Here is a 22,133-nt window from a genome sequence, read left to right as displayed (position 1 = left end):
GAAATTTAAGTGAAAAAATTAGTCCCTGAAGTGCCAAACGACACCGTTTCCACCAGTGAGCCCTATTTCATCCAAACGCAAGGTGGAAGTCATGGCCGCTGCTTGTGCGATCGTCCATGATGAGCGAGGGGGGTTCTTCATGCACAAGACCTGGACGGGGATCTTCATCCGCTGTTGCTGGAGCTTGTGATCGAGATGGGGTTGCGCCGAAGTGCTTCTGCGGCGTTTATGCCATTCTTTACAAGTCAAGAACAGCATCTAATCCCAATAGAATATTTTTCGGGTGTCCATTCTTCAAGGTGAGCAATTATTTTTATAGTAGTTGGATGAGAGTGTTCTGTGTCTAATTATGGTGTAATCTGAAAAATTGCTCCAGATTAAAGAACGGTGTTGCCGGTATTTTGTGTGGCTTGATGAACACTTGAAAAAAATTAAGGCCATGGAGTCTGAAGCATTGGGTGCTGTGGATGATGTTGGAGGTGTAGACATTGAAGATCATGTGGTGCGAAGTCAGGAATTGGAAGAAAAAATTTAACTGGTGCGAAGCCAGGAACTGGAAAAAAAAATGAAAGAGTTGGAGAGGAAACTGTTATGTATGGAGAAGGAGAAAAAAATGAGTATGTGGCATATTGCTTTGATTAGTGTAGTTTTTGTTGTTGCTGTATGTATCTTAAAGTGGTGAGGATGATGAGTTGATGTACAATGTTGATGATGTAATGAAAATTGCCATTGTTGGATATTCAATGAAAATTGCCATTGTTGAACAAAAAATAAGGTAGTAATTCTGTGAATCAGCTATTATATAAGGTAGTAATTCTGCATATATTATGAGCAAAATATGAACAACAATGTATCTGTCTTAATCCAAAACATAAACAAGTTTGCCACAAAATAACAAAACATCTGGTTGGCATATAAACAAGTTTGCCAAACTACAATAAGTAGACAGTGTTGTTTAATTTATACTGAAGACTATGACAAAAAATAGAAATTCATTCAGTAATGTTCAGTTCTTCTGATTCTTAGATCTAGGAGTTGGGATGAAATTCATTCCTATGGCCTCACTGCCAGCGACTTTGAAGGTCTCCTTTGATGTAGCGACACTGGCACTGGTGCTTTGAGTCTGGGTTGTATCTGGGGGTGGAGTTGCAGGTGGATTTGAAGGTGGATCTGCACTTGCTCGGGGCCTTCTGATTGTCTGCTTGGGTCTGAATTTGGAGGAAGTAGCTGGGGTTTTGGGTTGCCCCATTCTTGGCTGCTGGGATGGAGGCTTGAATGGAATTTGGACTGGAGCGGATGGTGTTGTTGCTGCAGCATTCTGGCTGATGACATGATTCTGCAAAAGTAACCGACTTATTCAGTTGTTCAAATGAATTGACATGAATAAAGTGATTGTGATTATGAGTGTATTATTTAGGGTGGGGGATGCTTACTGTAGACTTCTCTTGCACAGCACTATTCTCAGCCAAACTTTCAGTCTGTGTCTGGCTTTGATCCTATGCAACATAGATCAAACAAGGAAAGAACATGGACAAATTAGTCCTTAAAAAAAAGTTAATAGGACATCGTAACCACTGACAAAATTTAAAATGTACAGATCGATCCTAAACAATAGCAGGGATACCTCTGGTTGAGGGGCTGATTGTGATATGGGAAGCTGCTCCAAGGGTTCTGTGTTTGCATCAGTCTTCTTAGCTTTTTTCTTTTTTGGTTTCCAGTTTGGGTTGCTTGGTGCTCCCTTACATGTCTTGTAGTTGTGGCCTTTCTCATTGCACTTGCTGCATGTCACTTGAAAGCTTCTCTTAAGCTTGTCACCCTGAATATGAGCCTCAGCAGGATCCTTGTTGCGATTGTGTACTTTAGGCCTCCCAATAGGTCGCTTGATGGGTGGTGGAGCAGGCCTCAGCTGGTCAGTGGTTACCCAAAATTCCTCACTTGGAACTGATTTTATGCAATGTGCATATGTTTTGTGAATAGATTCCATACATAACCAAGGATGCACATAATCATCTACCTGGTCATGCCTCTTTCTAATTGCAGTAATACCGTAAATGCATGGCATGCCTGAATCAAAACCACATACCATATTACCTATCATTATATTAGATCAGCCCTAAAATCATTCAGAACATATTATATAGCAATATATTATATCATCACTAAAAGCATTCAAAACATATATATTACCTAGCACTATATTAGATCAGCCCTGAAATCATTCAAAACATATTACCTAGCATTATAGTAGATCAGCCTTAAAGAAAATCACTCAAAATTAAAGATATACCGGTCAGTTGCCAAACATTGCATGAACAAGTGTGTTTGATCAAATCCACATCTACTTTGGTTTGCTTTCTGCTAACTTGAAATCTCTTTCGTTCATTATCTCCCACCCATTCGGCAATCCACCTGCTATTGGGTTTTATCAGCCTCTGCAACCTTTTCTCCTGAACGGGTGCAAGCTTTCCACTATGGTGCTCTAACAGCCTAATATGCTTGGTCATTCTCCGCATTAGGTAGCACCTAATTTCCTCACACATAGTCAAAACTGGCTTCATTCTGTACTTAACGACTTTTGAATTAAATACCTCGCACATGTTGTTAGTTAGGTTATCCACCTTGGGGCCATGACTGAAGAAAGCCTTAACCCAAGTGGCTGGTTCAAACCTCATCAGATACTCCCATGCTGCCTTATTCACCCCCTTCAGCTTCTCCATGGTCTCTTTGAACTCTGGTTCAGTGGTGCACCTAGCACAGTCCCATACGATGTCTCTAATGTGCATATCTTTGAACCTATTTATGAAGTTTTTCCACATGTGCATCACACAGTTCCGATGATGTGCTCTCGGCATTACCTCCTTTAAGGCTGGTAGCAGACCCTGCCAACACATAATATTGCATACACATATATGCAGCAGTTTAAATTGCATTCAGTAATTTACAATAACTTCAATTACAAACACATATTTGCAGTATTCAAAATATCATTCACACCTATGCACTAATATCCATTGCAAACACATATATGCACTAAATTCCATTTCAAACACATACATGCAGTGATTTAATATCCTACACCAATATGCAGAAATTTAATGTCTACCACATTCATGCATTATATTAATATCCTACACTAATATGCAGTAATTTAACATGATACACTAATACGTGATGACAAGTCATCTTAGCCTATTTTAACTAGTCTTTTTCTTTTGTTTTCATTAGAATTATGCACTTTCTTGAGCTCTAAGCAAGCCAATTTGGTAGATTTTCATGTTTCCTTTGATTTAATCAACCATGTATGAATTCATGCTATTTCATGAGGTTTTATACTATAATTGTCACATATTATGAAAGAATGAATATCTCATGATTTTAAGCATAGCTTTGATGTGTTTGGTTGATTAATGATAGGTGAAGAAAGCTTGGAGAAAGGTTGAAGCAAGAAGGAATAGCTAGGAGTAAAGAGAAGACAATGGAATAAGTGAAATTGAACCAGGAAGCAAAAAGCTGGACCTAAAGTTAGCCTCAAACTTTTGCACAAACTTTTGGGTGAAAAGTTAGCCCCAACGTTAGCCCCTAACTTTGAGGCTAACGTTGGCACATAAAAATCACCCCTGGGAACCAAAAGTTTGCGCCAACGTTAGCCCTTAACTTTGAGGCTAACGTTGGCATGAGAAAAACACTCCCTGGGCACCAAAAGTTTGCGCCAACGTTAGCCCCTAACTTTGAGGCTAACGTTGGCACATGAAAACTACAAGGGGAGGAGCAAAAGTTTGCGCCAACGTTAGCCCCTAACTTGGTGGCTAACGTTGGCGCCACAAGTGCACAAGGTAAGGCCAACGTTGGGGCCAAAGTTAGACCCCTAACTTTGGCACCAACGTTGGTATCAGCTGGATATGGGTGCTGATATGAAAAGTTTGGGCAAAAGTTAGCCCCTAACTTTTGCTCAAACTTTTGGTCCAACTTTTGCAAAACTCCAACCCGGTTCAATTGGTTCGTTTTGGTTCCTCTTCAAACTCCAAGAGCAATCAACCAAGGCCTCTTTCAACCCAATTCCACCAAGAGCAAAGGCCCAACTCAAGGCTTGAAGATCATTGGAAGAAAGTGTATAAATAGGATAGAATTCAAGTTCTTTGGGGAGCTTTTTTTTTTAGAGCTTTCTTTTAGAGCTTTCTCTTTGAATTTTCATAATAGTTTTCGGAGAGCTTTGGATATTGAGTGATCTTTAAATTCTTAGTCTTGGGGAAGGAGAATTCACTTCTCTTCCTCTTAGTTTTATTGCTTTCAATTTCAATTACAATTGTCTTGGATCTTGGGTTGGAGAATTGAAGAAATTCTGTTTCAATCTCATCCTTGGATCTCTCTGTTTTATTTACTGCTTGATTGAATTTAATTTCTGTTAATTGCTCTTCATCTACTTTCCTTGCAATTTACAATTCCCTTGCAATTGTTCTTGTTGGATCTAGGAAGGCATTGAGATCTAGACTTGGTTTTCTAGTCTCTGGGTCCTGAGATCTGAACTTCTAATTTCCAATTCTCTGTTTACTGTTTTCATGTTCATTTACTTGTTTTGCTTCAGATCCGATTTGATCCAAATCATCTTCTCCTTCTCTGCTTGATGCAAATTTACTTTTCCTTGTTTAATTTCTGCAACTCCAAGTCCCAACCCCCTTTACAATTCAAGTCATTTACATTTCTTGCACTTTAAGATTCCACAATTTACATTTCTTGCACTCTAGGTTTCTGCCATTTAATTTCTTGTTCTTTAAGATTCAGCAATTTATTTCCTGTTCTCTTTAATTTCATGTCGATTACCAATTCCCTTTACTTTCAATGCAATTTAAATTCTGCAAATCACAAATCACTCAACCAAATCTTGATTCGCTTGACTAAATTAACCACTAAGCTAAAATTGCTCAATCCTTCAATCCCTGTGGGATCGACCTCACTCCCGTGAGTTATTATTACTTGATGCGACCCGGTGCACTTGCCGGTTAGATTTGTGTTGTTTTGGGAGAGATTCGTTTCTCCAACAAAATAACTCATCAAGTTTTTGGCGCCGTTGCCGGGGATTGATTAGATTGACAATGATTAAGTGAGGTGGTAATCTAGATCAAGCACTTTTTCTTTGATTTTTGACTAACCCACTAACTGTTTGAAGTTTTGTCTCAACTGACTACACTCAATTTTCAAGAGTATCACTGTGTGTTCCGTTGTTGATTTTTATGTCGCAGGAAAAAAGAGCAGCCAGAGGAAAGGATATCATTGAAAATGAAGTTTCTGAGAAAGAAGAACATGCCAACATGAAGCCGCAAATCATTACATTAACAGAGAACAATTGTTCCTATGGTGGAAATCCATTGGAGGATCCTGAACAGCATCTATCTATTTTTCTGAGGATCTGTGATGTTGTCAATAATGATGTCTATAAGCTCTTGCTATTCCCTTTCTCACTAAAGGATGAGGCAGCACAATGGCTTGAAACTCTTCCCCAAGGAAGTATCACTAGTTGGGATGGTTTGGTTGCCAAATTTCTAGCCAAATTCTCTACATCCCAACAAAACATCAAGATGAAAGAGGGAACACATCCATTCATGCAAGGAGAGGAAGAACCATTGCTCAAAGCATGGGAAAGATACAAGAAAGCAAATGACAAAGTGGCTTTCCAAGCATTCTATGAAGGATTATCCCCAGAAACGAGAAGAGCGGTGGATCACTTCTCAGATGACTTACTCGAAACAACAGCAACCGGTCAAGGAACTGCAAGGTTCAATGACAAGAGAACCAACAACCAACACTCCTTTGAGACACCACAGAATGCAACTTCAGAGAAAGATACAATGAATCTTGAAGGAATGAAGGCAGTCATGAATCAAAGCAAACAGCTACATCAGCAAACTCAGCAACAATTGGAGTCAATGGCTAGATAACTTGATTTTCTCCACTCCACTACAGTGAATGCACAGTTCCCACCATGGAAGCCACATTCTTATCTAAGAATGAGGGAACCTCAACATCAGGAACCAAGGAACTTCAACTACAACAGCCATTTCCCAAACTTGCAAAAACCACACTGCCCACCCTTCCAACCTCAGATACCTCACAACCAACAAATTTCACAACACTATCATAGGATCACCAATTTGGAGATCTTAATAGAGAAAATGATGACACATCAAGGGATGATAAGCAAACACCAGGAGGCCTCACTCGGGAGAATTGAGAGGCAAATGGAACAACTAGCTAAGAATCTCACAGAAATGAGTGAGAAAAGGGCTAAAGGAAAAGAATCACTCATCCAGAATGAGCATCACAAAGCAAAGCCTCACTTAGGAGGACAAGGGGACAAGGAGAAGGAAGCCTAGAATCTGAACTAAGCAAGCACAGGGGATGTCAAGCTAGTGACAATAAAAGAGCGCTTGTTGGGAGGCAACCCAACCTGAGGTAGTTTTCCTTTCATAGCTATTTCAATAAAAAGGTTAATTAGTTTATCTACATTGCAAGAAGCTAAGTTTGGTGTTGCACACCAAAACAATATAAGGGAGAATGAAGGATTCTAAGTTTGGTGTTTCACTAAAATCCCATCATAAAACACATTCTCATTTTCTGCATAATGCTGGCTTCAAGCATGTTGGATGAACTAGTTAACTATTCTGCTGTTTCCTAGTTTTCAGTTTTGTCATTTTTGAAAAAGAGTTTTACACATGGTTAATCTGATGCACAAGAACCATTGGCAAGGTACTAAGTTTGGTGTTCTCACACCAAAGTAAGTACAAAGGCCCACAAATAAATCCTGCATGCTAACCATTGTTTCTAAGTGCTTGGGAAACAAGCAACTTCCAATATCATTGCAGAGCATCATACAAACCTTTGGAGGGATTAAGAATCATCAACCAAAGAAACAAAAGATAAACATAAAGGCCAGCAATGGTGATGAGAAGGAAAGCAAGTGAACTCCAACAGGTTGTATTGTTAAGTGATTGTTTACATCAAATATTGCTGCTATTGCAAGTTGGATTGTATCCTTATTTGCCCTGCCTGTCTGCATAGTATAGTTCTTTTTTTTATATATACCCCTGCCTGCATGCATAGCATAGTTTTTCTTTATAATTCAATAAGCAAGATGTTTGATCATTCACAACATTCTTATCTTCAAAACTTGTTTGCACTCAATTTTCAAGAATACATCACATGAAAGTTCTTTGAAAAGAAGGATTGAGGAATTAAACAATTTTGAGGCAAGCAAAAGATTAGGAGAAGTGGTGGTTCTAGTTGTATGATTATGTATTGAGGTTGCATGCTTGTGAAAACTTGCATGGGAGCTCATAGGCGGGACATGAAGTTCAAAGAAGTATTGTGGAGATTCTCAAAAATCTATTGATCCAAGAAGCAGCAAACAAAACAAAAGAAAATAAAGAAAATACAAAAGTAAAAAGAACATGGCCCAAGGCTCTGAGCATCAATTACTAGGCAGAAAAAGAAAGAAAGAAACAAAAATTCAAAGAGTTGTTATCCTAGTAAATGCTTGTGGTTGAAGTGTGTCAAGGAAAGAGGCTTGAGCAAGTAAATCCTTAGGGGTGCTTTAACACCTAATACCTTAAAACCAACTGGTTTAGGAGTATTGATTGAAAGCTTATCTAAAGAGCCGCTTTGAGACATGATACTTAGAGTCGAGGCCAAAGCACAGAAACTATAAGCTGCTTCAAGGTGATTACATATAAAGAGATCTCCATGGTACCATTTGGATGAAAATCCTAAGACCTACGACTCCCAATATGTAAGGACTAGTGAGCACTGAAGCCCTTGCATGAGCATATGATTTAGAGTTCACCCCACTGATACTTGATCACTTCACTCACTGCACTTTACAAGTGTTCCTCAATCCATCTTAATTGAAAGAATCTCTGAGCATAATTCATTTCTTGCTTGGGGACAAGCAAGCTTTAAGTTTGGTGTTGTGATGACAAGTCATCTTAGCCTATTTTAACTAGTCTTTTTCTTTTGTTTTCATTAGAATTATGCACTTTCTTGAGCTCTAAGCAAGCCAATTTGGTAGATTTTCATGTTTCCTTTGATTTAATCAACCATGTATGAATTCATGCTATTTCATGAGGTTTTATACTATAATTGTCACATATTATGAAAGAATGAATATCTCATGATTTTAAGCATAGCTTTGATTTGTTTGGTTGATTAATGATAGGTGAAGAAAGCTTGGAGAAAGGTTGAAGCAAGAAGGAATAGCTAGGAGTAAAGAGAAGACAATGGAATAAGTGAAATTGAACCAGGAAGCAAAAAGCTGGACCTAAAGTTAGCCTCAAACTTTTGCACAAACTTTTGGGTGAAAAGTTAGCCCCAACGTTAGCCCCTAACTTTGAGGCTAACGTTGGCACATGAAAATCACCCCTGGGCACCAAAAGTTTGCGCCAACGTTAGCCCCTAACTTTGAGGCTAACGTTGGCATGAGAAAAACACTCCCTGGGCACCAAAAGTTTGTGCCAACGTTAGCCCCTAACTTTGAGGCTAACGTTGGCACATGAAAACTACAAGGGGAGGAGCAAAAGTTTGCGCCAACGTTAGCCCCTAACTTGGTGGCTAACGTTGGCGCCACAAGTGCACAAGGTAAGGCCAACGTTGGGGCCAAAGTTAGACCCCTAACTTTGGCACCAACGTTGGTATCAGCTGGATATGGGTGCTGATATGAAAAGTTTGGGCAAAAGTTAGCCCCTAACTTTTGCTCAAACTTTTGGTCCAACTTTTGCAAAACTCCAACCCGGTTCAATTGGTTCGTTTTGGTTCCTCTTCAAACTCCAAGAGCAATCAACCAAGGCCTCTTTCAACCCAATTCCACCAAGAGAAAAGGCCCAACTCAAGGCTTGAAGATCATTGGAAGAAAGTGTATAAATAGGATAGAATTCAAGTTCTTTGGGGAGCTTTTTTTTTAGAGCTTTCTTTTAGAGCTTTCTCTTTGAATTTTCATAATAGTTTTCGGAGAGCTTTGGATATTGAGTGATCTTTAATTTCTTAGTCTTGGGGAAGGAGAATTCACTTCTCTTCCTCTTAGTTTTATTGCTTTCAATTTCAATTACAATTGTCTTGGATCTTGGGTTGGAGAATTGAAGAAATTCTGTTTCAATCTCATCATTGGATCTCTCTGTTTTATTTACTGCTTGATTGAATTTAATTTCTGTTAATTGCTCTTCATCTACTTTCCTTGCAATTTACAATTCCCTTGCAATTGTTCTTGTTGGATCTAGGAAGGCATTGAGATCTAGACTTGGTTTTCTAGTCTCTGGGTCCTGAGATCTGAACTTCTAATTTCCAATTCTCTGTTTACTGTTTTCATGTTCATTTACTTGTTTTGCTTCAGATCCGATTTGATCCAAATCATCTTCTCCTTCTCTGCTTGATGCAAATTTACTTTTCCTTGTTTAATTTCTGCAACTCCAAGTCCCAATCCCCTTTACAATTCAAGTCATTTACATTTCTTGCACTTTAAGATTCCGCAATTTACATTTCTTGCACTCTAAGTTTCTGCCATTTAATTTCTTGTTCTTTAAGATTCAGCAATTTATTTCCTGTTCTCTTTAATTTCATGTCGATTACCAATTCCCTTTACTTTCAAGGCAATTTAAATTCTGCAAATCACAAATCACTCAACCAAATCTTGATTCGCTTGACTAAATTAACCGCTAAGCTAAAATTGCTCAATCCTTCAATCCCTGTGGAATCGACCTCACTCCCGTGAGTTATTATTACTTGATGCGACCCGGTGCACTTGCCGGTTAGATTTGTGTTGTTTTGGGAGAGATTCGTTTCTCCAACAAAATAACTCATCAATATGCAGTGATGTAGAAGTCTGACCTTTTGTTGGTCGGACATAAAGTTCCAACCAAATTGATGTGCATCACCCAGATCTTCCTGAAGCAGTGTGAGGAACCATTTCCAGGATTCCTTCGTCTCCGATCTTGCAACTCCATATGCTACTACGTAGAATTGGTTATTGGCATCCTGTGCCACCGCTGACAGTAGTTGGCCTCCATGATATGTCTTTGAAAATGCTCCATCTAGATGGATGAAAGGCCTACACCCAGACTTAAAGCCTTGCTTACAACCCTCAAAGGAGATATATATTTTGTCAAAGACAGGTAGGGATTGAGGGATTGGGATCACATCAACTCTTGCAGTCGATTCCGGATTACTCTTAATGATCTCCATGGCATAGTCCCTAAGCTTCCCATACTGTTCCTTTTCATTTCCCATAATCCTCTCTTTGGCCTCTTTCACTGCCCTGTAGACCATCTTCGGATGCAACACTAGATTAAAGTCTTCTCTAATAAACTCAATTGCCTCATTAGTAGTCATATGAGGTTGACTAGCCATTCTCTTCTCCACTTTCTTGCTGACCCAGTGTTGATCAGCTGCATTGCTGCCCAGGTCTCTAGCACATGTATGCTCTGCCTTGTAAGTCTTTACCTGATAACATAACAATATTTTGTTGTAGGATAGATGTGCTAGCCATGGACATTCTTCACCTCTGCAGCCAACCCTCACCCTTTCTTTATCATTTTTGATCCACAGCAGTTCCCTCCCTTTAGAAATGAACATGTCTTTTACTACTTCTTTGAACCCATCAATTGTTGCAAACTTTGTTCCTATCTCGAACCTACCCTCCCCGAAACCATACTCTTCATTGAAAACTGGAAACTCATGCTTTTCTCCCTCATCCTCTGAAGACACTGGTGTGTGGAGTTCCTCTGATGCATACTCATAAATCGGATCATCATCATCTGAAACCTCCTCACTCACATAGAGTCCAATTAGAGGTAGATCCCTGGGTTGCATATTAGGAAGAGGTTCTTCAGCATCTACAGCAGGCCTACTTCTTTGTTGATTTGCATTAGGCCCATTCCTTCTGGGCTTCGGAGCATGCCTGGTCTTTTTGGGCTTTTCTCTTGGCCCAGTTTCTTTGGGCTTGGCTGTTCCTCTGGTCTTCATAGTAGACCCATCACCTTTGGCAGCACTACCCCTTGCATTCCTTACTCTACCTCTATTTTTAACTCCACTTGACTCTGCCCCTGTCCCTTCTTTCACACTGCTATTTGTCTTTGGCAGAACCTTCTCCTTTCCTTTCACACTTCTTTTTTTCCTCATCCTATCATCGTCTTCATCAACACTGGAACAGTCCTCATCCGAAACAGTCTCTGAGTCACTCGGAGGAGGTTTATACATTTCATCCTCCTCACTTTCTTGCCCATCAGCTTCTGTGGATGGTGATGGTTGGAGCTTTCTCATGATGCTATCCACATCAATTGGGTCATCAAACTCTTCCACCCCTGCTTCTGCCGCAGTAGCTTCATCCACTATCTCTGGCTCATCAACTGGATGGTCGAAGTAAATGTAGAATTCATCCGTCGTTGAATTCTTCATCTTATTCTCTCAGAGTTCATTGATGCCTGCATCTCCTCTCAGAATGTGCAGTCCACCCTCAAAATCACTGCTAGTTGGGTCAAACCAATATACTGTCCTATATGATGCATACCCCAAACCCTTGAACAATGTCATCAAATCCCCAAAATTCACAAAGTCTAAGTCCATCTTCGGAAAATTTTCAACTTTCCCACCAATATACTCAAGAGTTCCACTGGGTTTTCTAGCAAAACGGCCTCCGTGGTGAAAAACAGGTACCACATACATATCATCCATCTGCATTGTCCACAGGTAGATAAACCAGAGATTAAACTCTACCTAATCAAAATTTCTAAATCAGTTAACTTCACATACATTTTTCTCATTCTTTTACCCCAAAACAAAAAAAAAAACCTGCAGTCCCTGGTGCACGAAATTGTGATGTCCAGGCTCAAACAATCCCCGGCAACGTGAGCAACTTGGTGCTCTGATCTCAATACATAATTGTCACAACTTCGATACAACTAACCAGCAAGTGCACTGAGTCGTCCAAGTAATACCTTACGTGAGTAAGGGTCGAATCCCACGGAGATTGTTGGTATGAAGCAAGCTATGGTCACCTTGTAAATCTCAGTCAGGCAGATATAAAGTGATAATGGTGTTTTCGAATATTATATAATAAAATAGGGATAGAGATACTTATGTAAATCATTGGTAGGAATTTCAGATAAGCGAATGGAGATGCTTTTCGTTCCTCTGAACCTCTGCTTTCCTGCTATCTTCATCCAATCAGTCTTACTCTTTTCCATGGCTGGCTTTATGCAAGGGCATCACCGTTGTCAGTGGCTACATCCCCTCCTCTCAGTGAATAATATGCTCACGCACCCTGTCACGGCACGGCTATTCATCTGTCGGTTCCCGATCATGCTGGAATAGGATTCACCCTCCTTTTGCGTCTGTCACTAACGCCCAACAATCGCGAGTTTGAAGCTCGTCACAGTCATTCAATCATTGAATCCTACTCAGAATACCACAGACAAGGTTTAGACCTTCCGGATTCTCTTGAATGCCGCCATCATTCTAGCTTACGCCACGAAGATTCTGGTTAGGAGATCTAAGAGATATTCATTCTAGCTTAATTCATGTAGAACAGAAGTGTTTGTCAGGCACGCATTCATAAAGGAGAAGGATGATGAGCGTCACATATAATCATCATCTTCATCACGTTCTTGGGTGCGAATGGATATCTTAGAAGCGAAATAAGAAGAATTGAATAGAAAACAGTAGTACTTTGCATTAATCTTTGAGGAACAGCAGAGCTCCACACCTTAATCTATGGAGTGTAGAAACTCTACCGTATGAAAATACATAAGTGAAGGTCCAGGCATGGCCGTGTGGCCAGCCCCTATGGTCTAAGAACAATGCGTTCAAAGATGGTCAAAAAGACGTCTAATACAATAGTAAGAGGTCCTATTTATAATAAACTAGTCACTAGGGTTTACATGAGTGAGTAATTGATGCATAAATCCACTTTCTGGGCCCACTTGGTGTGTGTTTGGGCTGAGCTTAAGTGTAGCACGTGCAGAGGCCATTTGTGGAGTTGAACGCCAGTTTCTGTGCCAGTTTGGGCGTTCAACTCTGGTTTTGGATCCTTTTCTGGCGCTGGACGCCAGATTTGGGCAGAAGGCTGGCGTTGAATTCCAGTTTACGTCGTCTATTCCTGGCCAAAGTATGGACTATTATATATTGCTGGAAAGCCCTGGATGTCTACTTTCCAACGCAATTGGAAGCGAGCCATTTCAAGTTCTGTAGCTCCAGAAAATCCACTTTGAGTGCAGGGAGGTCAGAATCCAACAGCATCAGCAGTCCTTTTTCAACCTCTGAATCTGATTTCTGCTCAAGTCCCTCAATTTCAGCCAGAAAATACCTGAAATCATAGAAAAACACACAAACTCATAGTAAAGTCCAGAAATGTGAATTTAACATAAAAACTAATGAAAACATCCCTAAAAGTAACTAGATCCTACTAAAAACATACTAAAAACAATGCCAAAAAGCGTATAAATTATCCGCTCATCAGTCCCCCCATAACCCAACCCCATGCATTCTCAGTTAAACAACACACAAACTCTTCATTATCACCCTTACCTCTGTAGATGATGGCAGCTTCCTCTCCACGCAAAGTTTGCCGTAACCTTCAACACCAACCACCTCGACTGACCACACCACCGCTTTCAACTATAGGAAGTCGTTCTTTTTTTGGAGGGAGAAGGGCGTTTCTATTCTGGTAGGGTTTTCTGTAATATATGGAGTAAGGGTTGGGTGTTATGGGGAATGCGAAGCTTCAAATATGGGGGATGGTGGCAACGGCGTCGTTTGGCACTTCAGAGACGAATTTGTCCAGTTAAATTTCGTCCCAATCCACCTCAGCGACCGTAACGGCCACGTCATTCACTGCCTCTCCATGTCAGCTGGGTCCGTTGCCATTTTTGGCCTAAAACGGACGGAAGGGTATAATTGTCTCCCGTTTTAAAACGTGGGGGATCGAAATGTATTTTCCAATCTTGAGGGACGAAAATGTCCCCGTTTTAAAAGGTCAGGGACCTTTTTGTCTTTTAGTCTGATTTTTTAGTCCGCAGACATTTAAGTTTTTAAGGATCTAAAAATACATTTAAGTCCTTAATCTCTTCAAAATCTGGATATATCGATTCCTGAGTCTAATTTGTTTAATTTTAAAAACTCTCTCACGTGTGCATTTGTATCAACCAGGTCAGTACAACATGAGTCACATTTGATCTTTTCGTTGAGTCTGACAGACCCAAGTGAACTTAAGGGATCAATATGTCTAGATTTTGAAAAGGTCATGGACTTAAATGTATTTTCAAATTCTTGAGGACTTAAATGTCTGTAGATCAAAAGGTCGAGGACCTATTTGTCCTTTTTTCAATATAAGTCCATCCAGTAAAAGTGGTCTCTTCTACTCTTACTCGACTTTATAGAGGTCGGACGTGAAGAAGGTAGTCCAACTTTGCTTATCTGAATAAGGAACTACCTCTTAAAATATCTCCCATTTATCTAGAAGGGAGATTTCAATAACTTTTCTAAAAAAAAAAGGAATGATCATCCACCATTAAAGATAGAACTACTCTAAAATGTGGTTATCTATTTTACTATAAATACACTAACATTCTCAGATATATTTCAGACCCAATCTACTAAAAACTTACTTAAACCTTTGCTGACTTAGACATCGAAATCTTTTACAGGAATAGTTGTCAAAATCGAACTGGTGATCAAACCGATCAAATTACTGGTTCAACTGATAAATTATTAGTTGAACCGATAGAACCGATTTTACGTAAATAAAAGTTAAAAAATAGTAAAGAATTTAGTAAAATAACAATTAGGTCCTTGAAGTTTTGGACTTTAGATTAATTCACCCTTAAAAAATAAAGTACCAATTTGGTCTCCACAATAGCAAACTGTGGATATGTTATGACCCTCTATTAATTTATCATGTAAAATTTAACAGTGATTCTCATATGTACCATTAACTACTATGACGTATCTATTTATGAAAGATTGTTATGTAGATAACAATTTTTTGAGTAAAACTTCACCTGTTTTAATAGGATCCATAATAAATAGAGAGCAGTTGATAAATGTTATATGAAAACTCAAAAGATAATAAATGCTTTATTATTCAAAACTACATTGTTCACATGCTTATGTAAGAGTAACGAGACATGCATAATTGTAAATAACGAAATATATGAGCAATTTCGTTTTGTTTCGCACCATCAATTAATGGAAGGATATACATGTCCATTGTTTACTATCGTGGAGGACCTAATTAATATTTTTTAAGGACTAGTCCTAAGGCAAAATTCTCGAAGACCTAATTATCGCTTTACTCTAAAAAAAATAAAATAAATATCTTTACTAATATTTTAATATATAAATGTACATATTAAAAATATTTAATACTTATTTTAATAATTGTATAAATCCTAAAGAATTATAAATTTTAAAAAAGTGAGTATAAAATTAAAATTAAATTAAATAAAAATAAAATAATTCAATTGTGTAAGTATATAATATATATAATGATTAGCACATACATTTGTAAGAGAACGACTAGCCTAGTGGCATGGCGTATTGGAATGCAACCAAAAGACATGAGTTCAAACCCACATTCATAGGTGCTGGAGCACCGAGGACCTGGGGAACGTTGGGAGCACCGTAGGACCTGGCCGGTTTACGGATTTGCATCGAATCAGTCGATTTTGTCTGTTTTATGATGAACCATCCAGTTCTTGGCAGTTTAATTGCATCTTCGGTTCAAACTTTTAACCGAATTGGATAGACTACTAGTTCACCGATTTTTTGGTCGAACTGGCCGGTCCGATCCAGTTCTTACAACTATGCTTGCAGGTACCACCCCACCTCCTTAGCCCAATAAGCAATTCAATTTCAGGTAACTCTCCGAATATTGGCGACGTTGCTAGTGACCTGGAAGTCTACACCCACCATGGCAAATAAACAATATGAAGACGGACGCACTACATCTGAGTTTGAGCTAGAACCTCACAACGATGACCGAGCACTTGTGCTACCCACCACGGGAAAGAACAAGCGCCCCACGAGCAAGCGTCCCCATGCGGAAGGAACAACTGAAAACCCCCATCTATGACGAATCCACTCAGAAGTCCATTCACCCGAGGTAGAGGAACCTCCTCATTCAACGGAGATATTAGGACTAGTACATGGACGTCGCGGTCGATTGGAATAGCTCGAGCAGGAGGCTGAACGACATCGAGAAGCAGAAAGAGAATTACGAAAGGAAGCACGTCACAGAGAGAGCTGGAGGAAAAGCTCTCGAAGTTAGAGGTCGACCTTCGAAACCCATTAACTAATAAGTTTCGAACTCAACACATTGATCTTCAAGCACTTGTTGTACTTGTAAAGCTCGTTCCATTGCCTGAAACCAATTGTTAGCCTATGTGGGGTTCGTGGTTCCTTTGAAGGTCGGTGGATTTATCTTTAGGAAAGTTGGCAGTGTCATCGGTCCATTATCTCCATTACCACCATTCCCATTATTAACTTAGTTTCCTAACACTTCAGCTGTAGCCTGCATAGCCGCAGCCATGTTCTCCAGTGCCGCCATGAAGTTTACGGGGTTATTTTCAGTCGTTTCGGGTTTTGTATTACTATTTCTACCTCTCCCTTGGCCGTGCCCGCATCCACGAGTTGTCATCTGGTCCCTATTCACACCAAACGAGTGATATCAAGGTGATCGGTCTCAATATCTCAAGTCTAGTGCTTCAAAATCCCAAATGCATGCTCATGAACAGATATACCACATATATCAGTTGGATATTCTAATCAGTATATACACACACTCAGAGTATGTCCAGAAGCATAGTCAGTCCATCTCTCAGTCTCTACAGGAATGAACTGTTCTGATATCATAATGTACCACCCTACCACTCAAAGATTTACGCTTAAGTTGTAAAATAGAGGTGGTGAGATATTACGACCTGTAAAAGAAAAGATGTACATACAGATATAGTGAAAGAAATCATATCTAGGAGCCTTGAAGAAGAGTTTAAGAAAAATCGTAAGAAGAAAAGTATATCGCACACGTAAAAGGATAAACAGAATTGGAAGAAGGCTAAAAATGTAGGTACATATGTATATACACAGATTAAAGTTCCAAAATACAGATATCAAGCTTCGAGCTCGACCCGCGAAGCCAAGGATGGCTAGAGAATATTTACACACACACACACACACACACACACACACACACACACACATATATATATATATAAAAGTTTTTCCCAGAACATAAACAACACTCCTATTTCTCCAAATTAACCTTTAAGAGGGTATATATACAAGATATACATGTGTAGAATCTATATACATAAATACATAGTCTAAAACCAAAATATGACATCCCAAAACTGCTATCTTCACTTGCATAGAGACCTCCAGACGCTCACCGAGGTGCATCTCGACCTGCATATGAAAAACAGCAGAAATACGTATGGGATGAGAACCAGGAGTTCTAAGCATGGTAAAGGTGCCAACGTAGATAATATATAAGGTTCCAGAAAAGTCAGAGGTATTCTTAGAGCTTTGACACTCAGATTTAAACTTAAAGAAGTATATTAAACTAGAAATTTGGGAAATCTATTTGTCGATTCTAGTTCTAGTCTAACTCTTCACCTTCTGTCAATCCAAACCTTCAAAACACCGGTGGAACTATCCTCAGTGTCACTTCTGCTAGCATGAGAGATCTCTCAATTGAAAAGACATACAAAACAAGCAAAGAAAGAACATATAGGATGCAATTACCGCAAGTAACACAAATAGCAGATATGCATGCTAATCAATTAGGCACGCTAAAGTAATGCACACTCAAGCAAAACATGCAAATACATATGATGTATGCCTGCCCAATGATGAGTCTCATCTGTCGGTTATATAGCCAGACCTGACATGTCCGATAGCTAACCCTGGACAATCCCTCTGTGCGTGTATCCCAAGAGTCTATGCATATAATTACAATCATTATTAATTGAGGGTTTGCGAGAGAGAGTGAGCATTGACAGAGGGTTTGCAATAGAGAGTGAGCACCGAGGGAGGCCTTACCAGAGTGAGTCACTGCCGAAGGAGGGATAGGTGTTTACAGGAGAGACGGAAGGAGCACCGACGCAGGAAACACCGACAGAGGTGGCACCTACGGAGGGGTTGCTAGAAAGGGTTGAAACAAGGTTGACCAACGAGTGTTATTGGGGGAGAGAGTGAGAGCACCGGCGATGAGCTCTATGTTAGGTGAAGAGTGCTGCCGCCGTTAGGGTGATGAGCTATGTGTTAGGGTTTTCACTTTTCAAGGCATTGTTTCAAAGAAGAGGGTGTGTTTCGAAGAAAGGAAGAAGTGTTGTTAGGGGGTTGTTGTGTAAAACTGTTTGTTTCGAATTAAGAGGGGTGGAATCTTTTTTTTTTTGGAACTTTGTGGCCACACTTATAAAACGTGCCGAAAGATTTAGAGGAAATGGCCACGCTTTAAAAATGCAACGATAACGAAACCATTTTGCCACGCTTCAAAAACGTGCCAATTTCCCTTTATAGCCACGCTTTTCAAGCGTGGCAATAAAAAAGCGTGGCCAAATTTCAAATAAGTGGTCACCCTTATGAAAGCGTGGCAAAAAAAAGCGTGGTCAAATCACAAATCAGTGAGCACCCTCACAAAAGCGTGGCCATTGCCATTTTTGGGCACGCTTTAAAAACGTGGCAAGAAAAAAGTGTGCCAACAGGCCTTTTTTCTTGTAGTGTATGGTCAACTAACTTAAGTTTTCACGTAACATTACATATTATCTACGAGAAACTAAAATCATACTTTGGCCGATACCTTCCTAAACCCGAAACACCTAAAAAATCCTCAATTCACAAGGTCCAAGCTTTCACCAAAAGGATTTCTAGCTCTCAATACTCAACCCAAGTCTCCAACTTCATCAAGTTGGTTATAATCCTCATATATACCACCGAATTTCACATTATTACATACACATTCACAATTTCAATACCTAACCTCTCATAATCAAAGAATTCACAAGTGTTTTGAGTGCGTCACCTTATCGACGGACGTATGGGACAAGAGCCAATGATCTCTCAAAGCTAATTCATAAACCCTAAGACATCAAAATCACATAATTCTCAATACAAACAACAAAAATTTTTGAAATTGAAGAAGGGTGAGTAAATGGGTGAGGAATGAGGATTACTTACCACTTTGTACAAATGGATTTGTAGAGCACGACGTGGCAATCACGTGGCCGCAAACGGTACGGCGATCGGAGCTCCGGATTGAGAGATATAGAGGATTGAATGTGAGGTTAAGGTTTGAGTTCTTGCTTCTTGCCCTTTCCTCAATTCTCAGCGTGATTCCCTTTGAACTTGGGGAAGAGCTGAACTTTCTCTTTTATATGTTGGGCCTTGGGCTTAGCTCAATCGGTTCGGCCCGTTAACCCAATTTTAGGCCAAATTCTTTAAATTTAGTGTCAAAATTCGTATTTTTAATATTTCTACTGCTCTAGATTATAAAAATTTAATTTTATAATTTTTTGAATATTGATTATTTTTTTTGGCTAATTATTTATTAATTTCGTGGATTTTACATCGGCGGGTCCGAGTTTAGAAAGAGCTACATCTCCAACCTGAAGGAAAGATAGAAAAGGTACAAATCGTAGATCAGGTAGAAAAGACAACGAGTATAAGAGCCAACTTGAAGGAAGGTCTAAAGGCACAACTCATTGATCTCGTACAAAAGAATTTCGACCTCTTCGCTTGGAAAGCCTTTGATATGCCTGGTATAGACCTCGACCTCATGTTTCACAAGCTTGCCGTTTATCCAGGTTCTTGACCTATTCAGCAAAAGCAGTGGAAGTTTGGTCCTGAAAGGACACAGGTCATAAAAGAACAGGTGCAATCCTTGCTAGGAGCTCAGTTTATAAGAGAGGTAAAATATCCTTTATGGTTGGCTAATGTGGTCCTCATAAAAAAGTAGAACGGGAAATGGAGGACGTGTGTTGATTACACTGATCTTAATAAAGCTTTCCCCAAGGATCTATACCCTCTTCCTAGCATTGATGCCCTGGTCGATTTGGCTTCATGGTATAGGTATCTGTCCTTTATGGACGCATACTCGGAATATAACTAAATTTCGATGTACAAGTCAGACCAGGAAAATACTTTATTTATTACTCCAAAGGCTAACTATTGTTATGTAGTAATGCCTTTTGGATTAAAGAATGCTGGCGCCACATACCAATGACTCATGAATAAAGTGTTCTCAATGAACCTTGAAAAAATAATGGAGGTATATGTAGATGATATGCTTGTCAAGACCCGAGATGACCTCGCTCTTTTGACCGACTATCGGAGGTGTTCTCCATAATAAGGAAGTATGAGATGAGATTAAATCCTTAAAAATACACCTTTACAGTGAAAGCTGGAGATGAAAATCCCAACTTGCCTTAAGGAAGTACAACAACTAAATGGGAGGCTGGCAGCATTGTCCAAATTCCTAACAGGGTCAGCTCTAAAGTCTTTACCATTGTTTTCAATACTTAAAAAAGGGAGACAATTTGAATGGACTCAGGAATGTGAACAAGCCTTCTAAAACTTTAAAATATTCCTAAGCCAACCCCATTCCTCACCCGGCCTATTCCAGGAGAGGAGCTCGTCCTCTACCTAGTAGTAGCAAGTCGTGCTATGGCCTCAGCCCTGGTCTGAGAAGATGAACATGGACAATAACCCATCTACTTTGTAAGAAAAGCACTACAGGAGGTAAAACTAAACTATCAAAAGATAGAAAAGTTCACATATGCCCTTATTAAAACAATTCTAGAAGGCTTTAAACTTACTTTCAAGCCCACACTATCAAAGTCTAAACTAATTAACCCATGAAGCATATTTTATAGAAGACGAACATTGCAAAGAGAATGCTATAATGGATTGTAAACTATTTGAGTTTGATTTAATATATGAAACTTAGACAGCAATCAAATCCCAATATTTGGCTGACTTCGTGGCTGAGTACAATGAAACTCGGGGAAATCCGTCAACCTGGAATCTGTATATAGATGAATCGTCCAACAAAGTTAGAAGTAAAGCAGGAGTTATCCTGAAAAATGAAGAAGAAACTCGGATAGAACTATCATTAAGATTCGAGTTTCCTGCTTCTAACAACCAAGTAAAATATAAAGCCTTGCTTGCTAGCTTGAAGCTAGCTAAAGAAGTCGGGACAGAAAAGTTGATAGTGTTTAGTGACTCTTAAGTAATAACCTCTCAAGTCAACGACACTTATCAAGCTAAGGACCCCAACATGAAGAAATATCTGGAAGAAGCACGAGAACAATTAGCACAATTCTTATAAATAGAGGTCCGACACATAACTCGGAAATGAAATATCCGAGATGATGCTTTTGAGATAAAAACTCCTAAAAATATAAAAGTACTATCACAACTCCACATATTTGATTATTTATTAAATTCATTTAAAAAACATAAGAAATTTGATTAAAACCTAAGAAAATGAATAAGAATAAGACTTTAAAAATTGCTTAAGATGACGTGTCATCAGTGGCAGTGCCATAGTACCATTGGATCTCTTCTTTGGAGATGCATCTCCTTATGATGTTGTCATAACATCTTTTGAAGAGATACGGGTCATCCCATATAAAGTAGTGGGAGTCGTGGATTAGCTTTCTTCTTTGATTCCAATTAAATTCCTTAGGGATGATTCTCCTAACCTTAAAGTTATCCATGTCAGGAAACCATGGCATAACTCTAATGGTCAAGAGTTGTTCATTTGGAAATTCTTCTTTGAGGAGTATTTGTGGTGCTTGAGCTTCTTTTGAATGAATCCTAGATAGGTGGTCTACCACAGGATTCTCAGTGCCCTTTTTATTCTGGATTTCAACATCATCAAATTCTTGAAGCAATAACACCCATGTTATCAATCTTAGTTTCACATCCTGTTTAGATAAAAGATACTTAAGAGAAGAATGATCAGTATAGACTAGTACTTTTGAACCAATCAAATAAGATCTAAATTTATAAAAGGAAATACTAAGGCTAACAACTCTTTTTCAGTTGTTGTGTAATTTTTCTGCGCATCATTTAAAAGATGAATTGCATAATAAATTACA

At 39.2% G+C, this 22,133-nt stretch overlaps 1 protein-coding gene across 1 annotated transcript; it reads right to left on the bottom strand.

Moving 5' to 3' along the window:
- Positions 1 to 1,006: 1,006 nt before the first annotated feature.
- On the bottom strand, positions 1,007 to 11,157 carry LOC148572087 (uncharacterized). The gene is made up of 5 exons (XM_088506631.1): positions 9,868 to 11,157; positions 2,288 to 2,879; positions 1,625 to 2,064; positions 1,434 to 1,496; positions 1,007 to 1,336 (listed from the first exon to the last, which is right to left on the bottom strand). Exons 1-5 carry the CDS (start codon positions 11,155 to 11,157, stop codon positions 1,007 to 1,009), a joined length of 2,715 nt encoding a protein of 904 aa, XP_088362757.1.
- Between the last annotated feature and the right edge of the window lie 10,976 nt (positions 11,158 to 22,133).

This window comes from Arachis ipaensis, chromosome B3 (genome assembly GCF_059453495.1).
Source record: "Arachis ipaensis isolate K30076 ecotype BB chromosome B3, ASM5945349v1, whole genome shotgun sequence".
In the NCBI taxonomy this organism is placed as follows: Eukaryota; Viridiplantae; Streptophyta; class Magnoliopsida; order Fabales; family Fabaceae; genus Arachis; species Arachis ipaensis.
This window is presented reverse-complemented; position numbering and strand designations above follow the sequence as displayed.

Excerpts from the sequence above, each read along its gene's own strand:
- LOC148572087 (XM_088506631.1), bottom strand. The coding sequence starts at position 11,157 with ATGAGGAAAAAAAGAAGTGTGAAAGGAAAGGAGAAGGTTCTGCCAAAG. Across the intron at positions 2,880-9,867 it reads TTATGTCCGACCAACAAAAG|GGTCTGCTACCAGCCTTAAA; the intron begins GTCAGACTTCTA and ends ATGTGTTGGCAG. Across the intron at positions 1,497-1,624 it reads AATCAGCCCCTCAACCAGAG|GATCAAAGCCAGACACAGAC; the intron begins GTATCCCTGCTA and ends TATGTTGCATAG.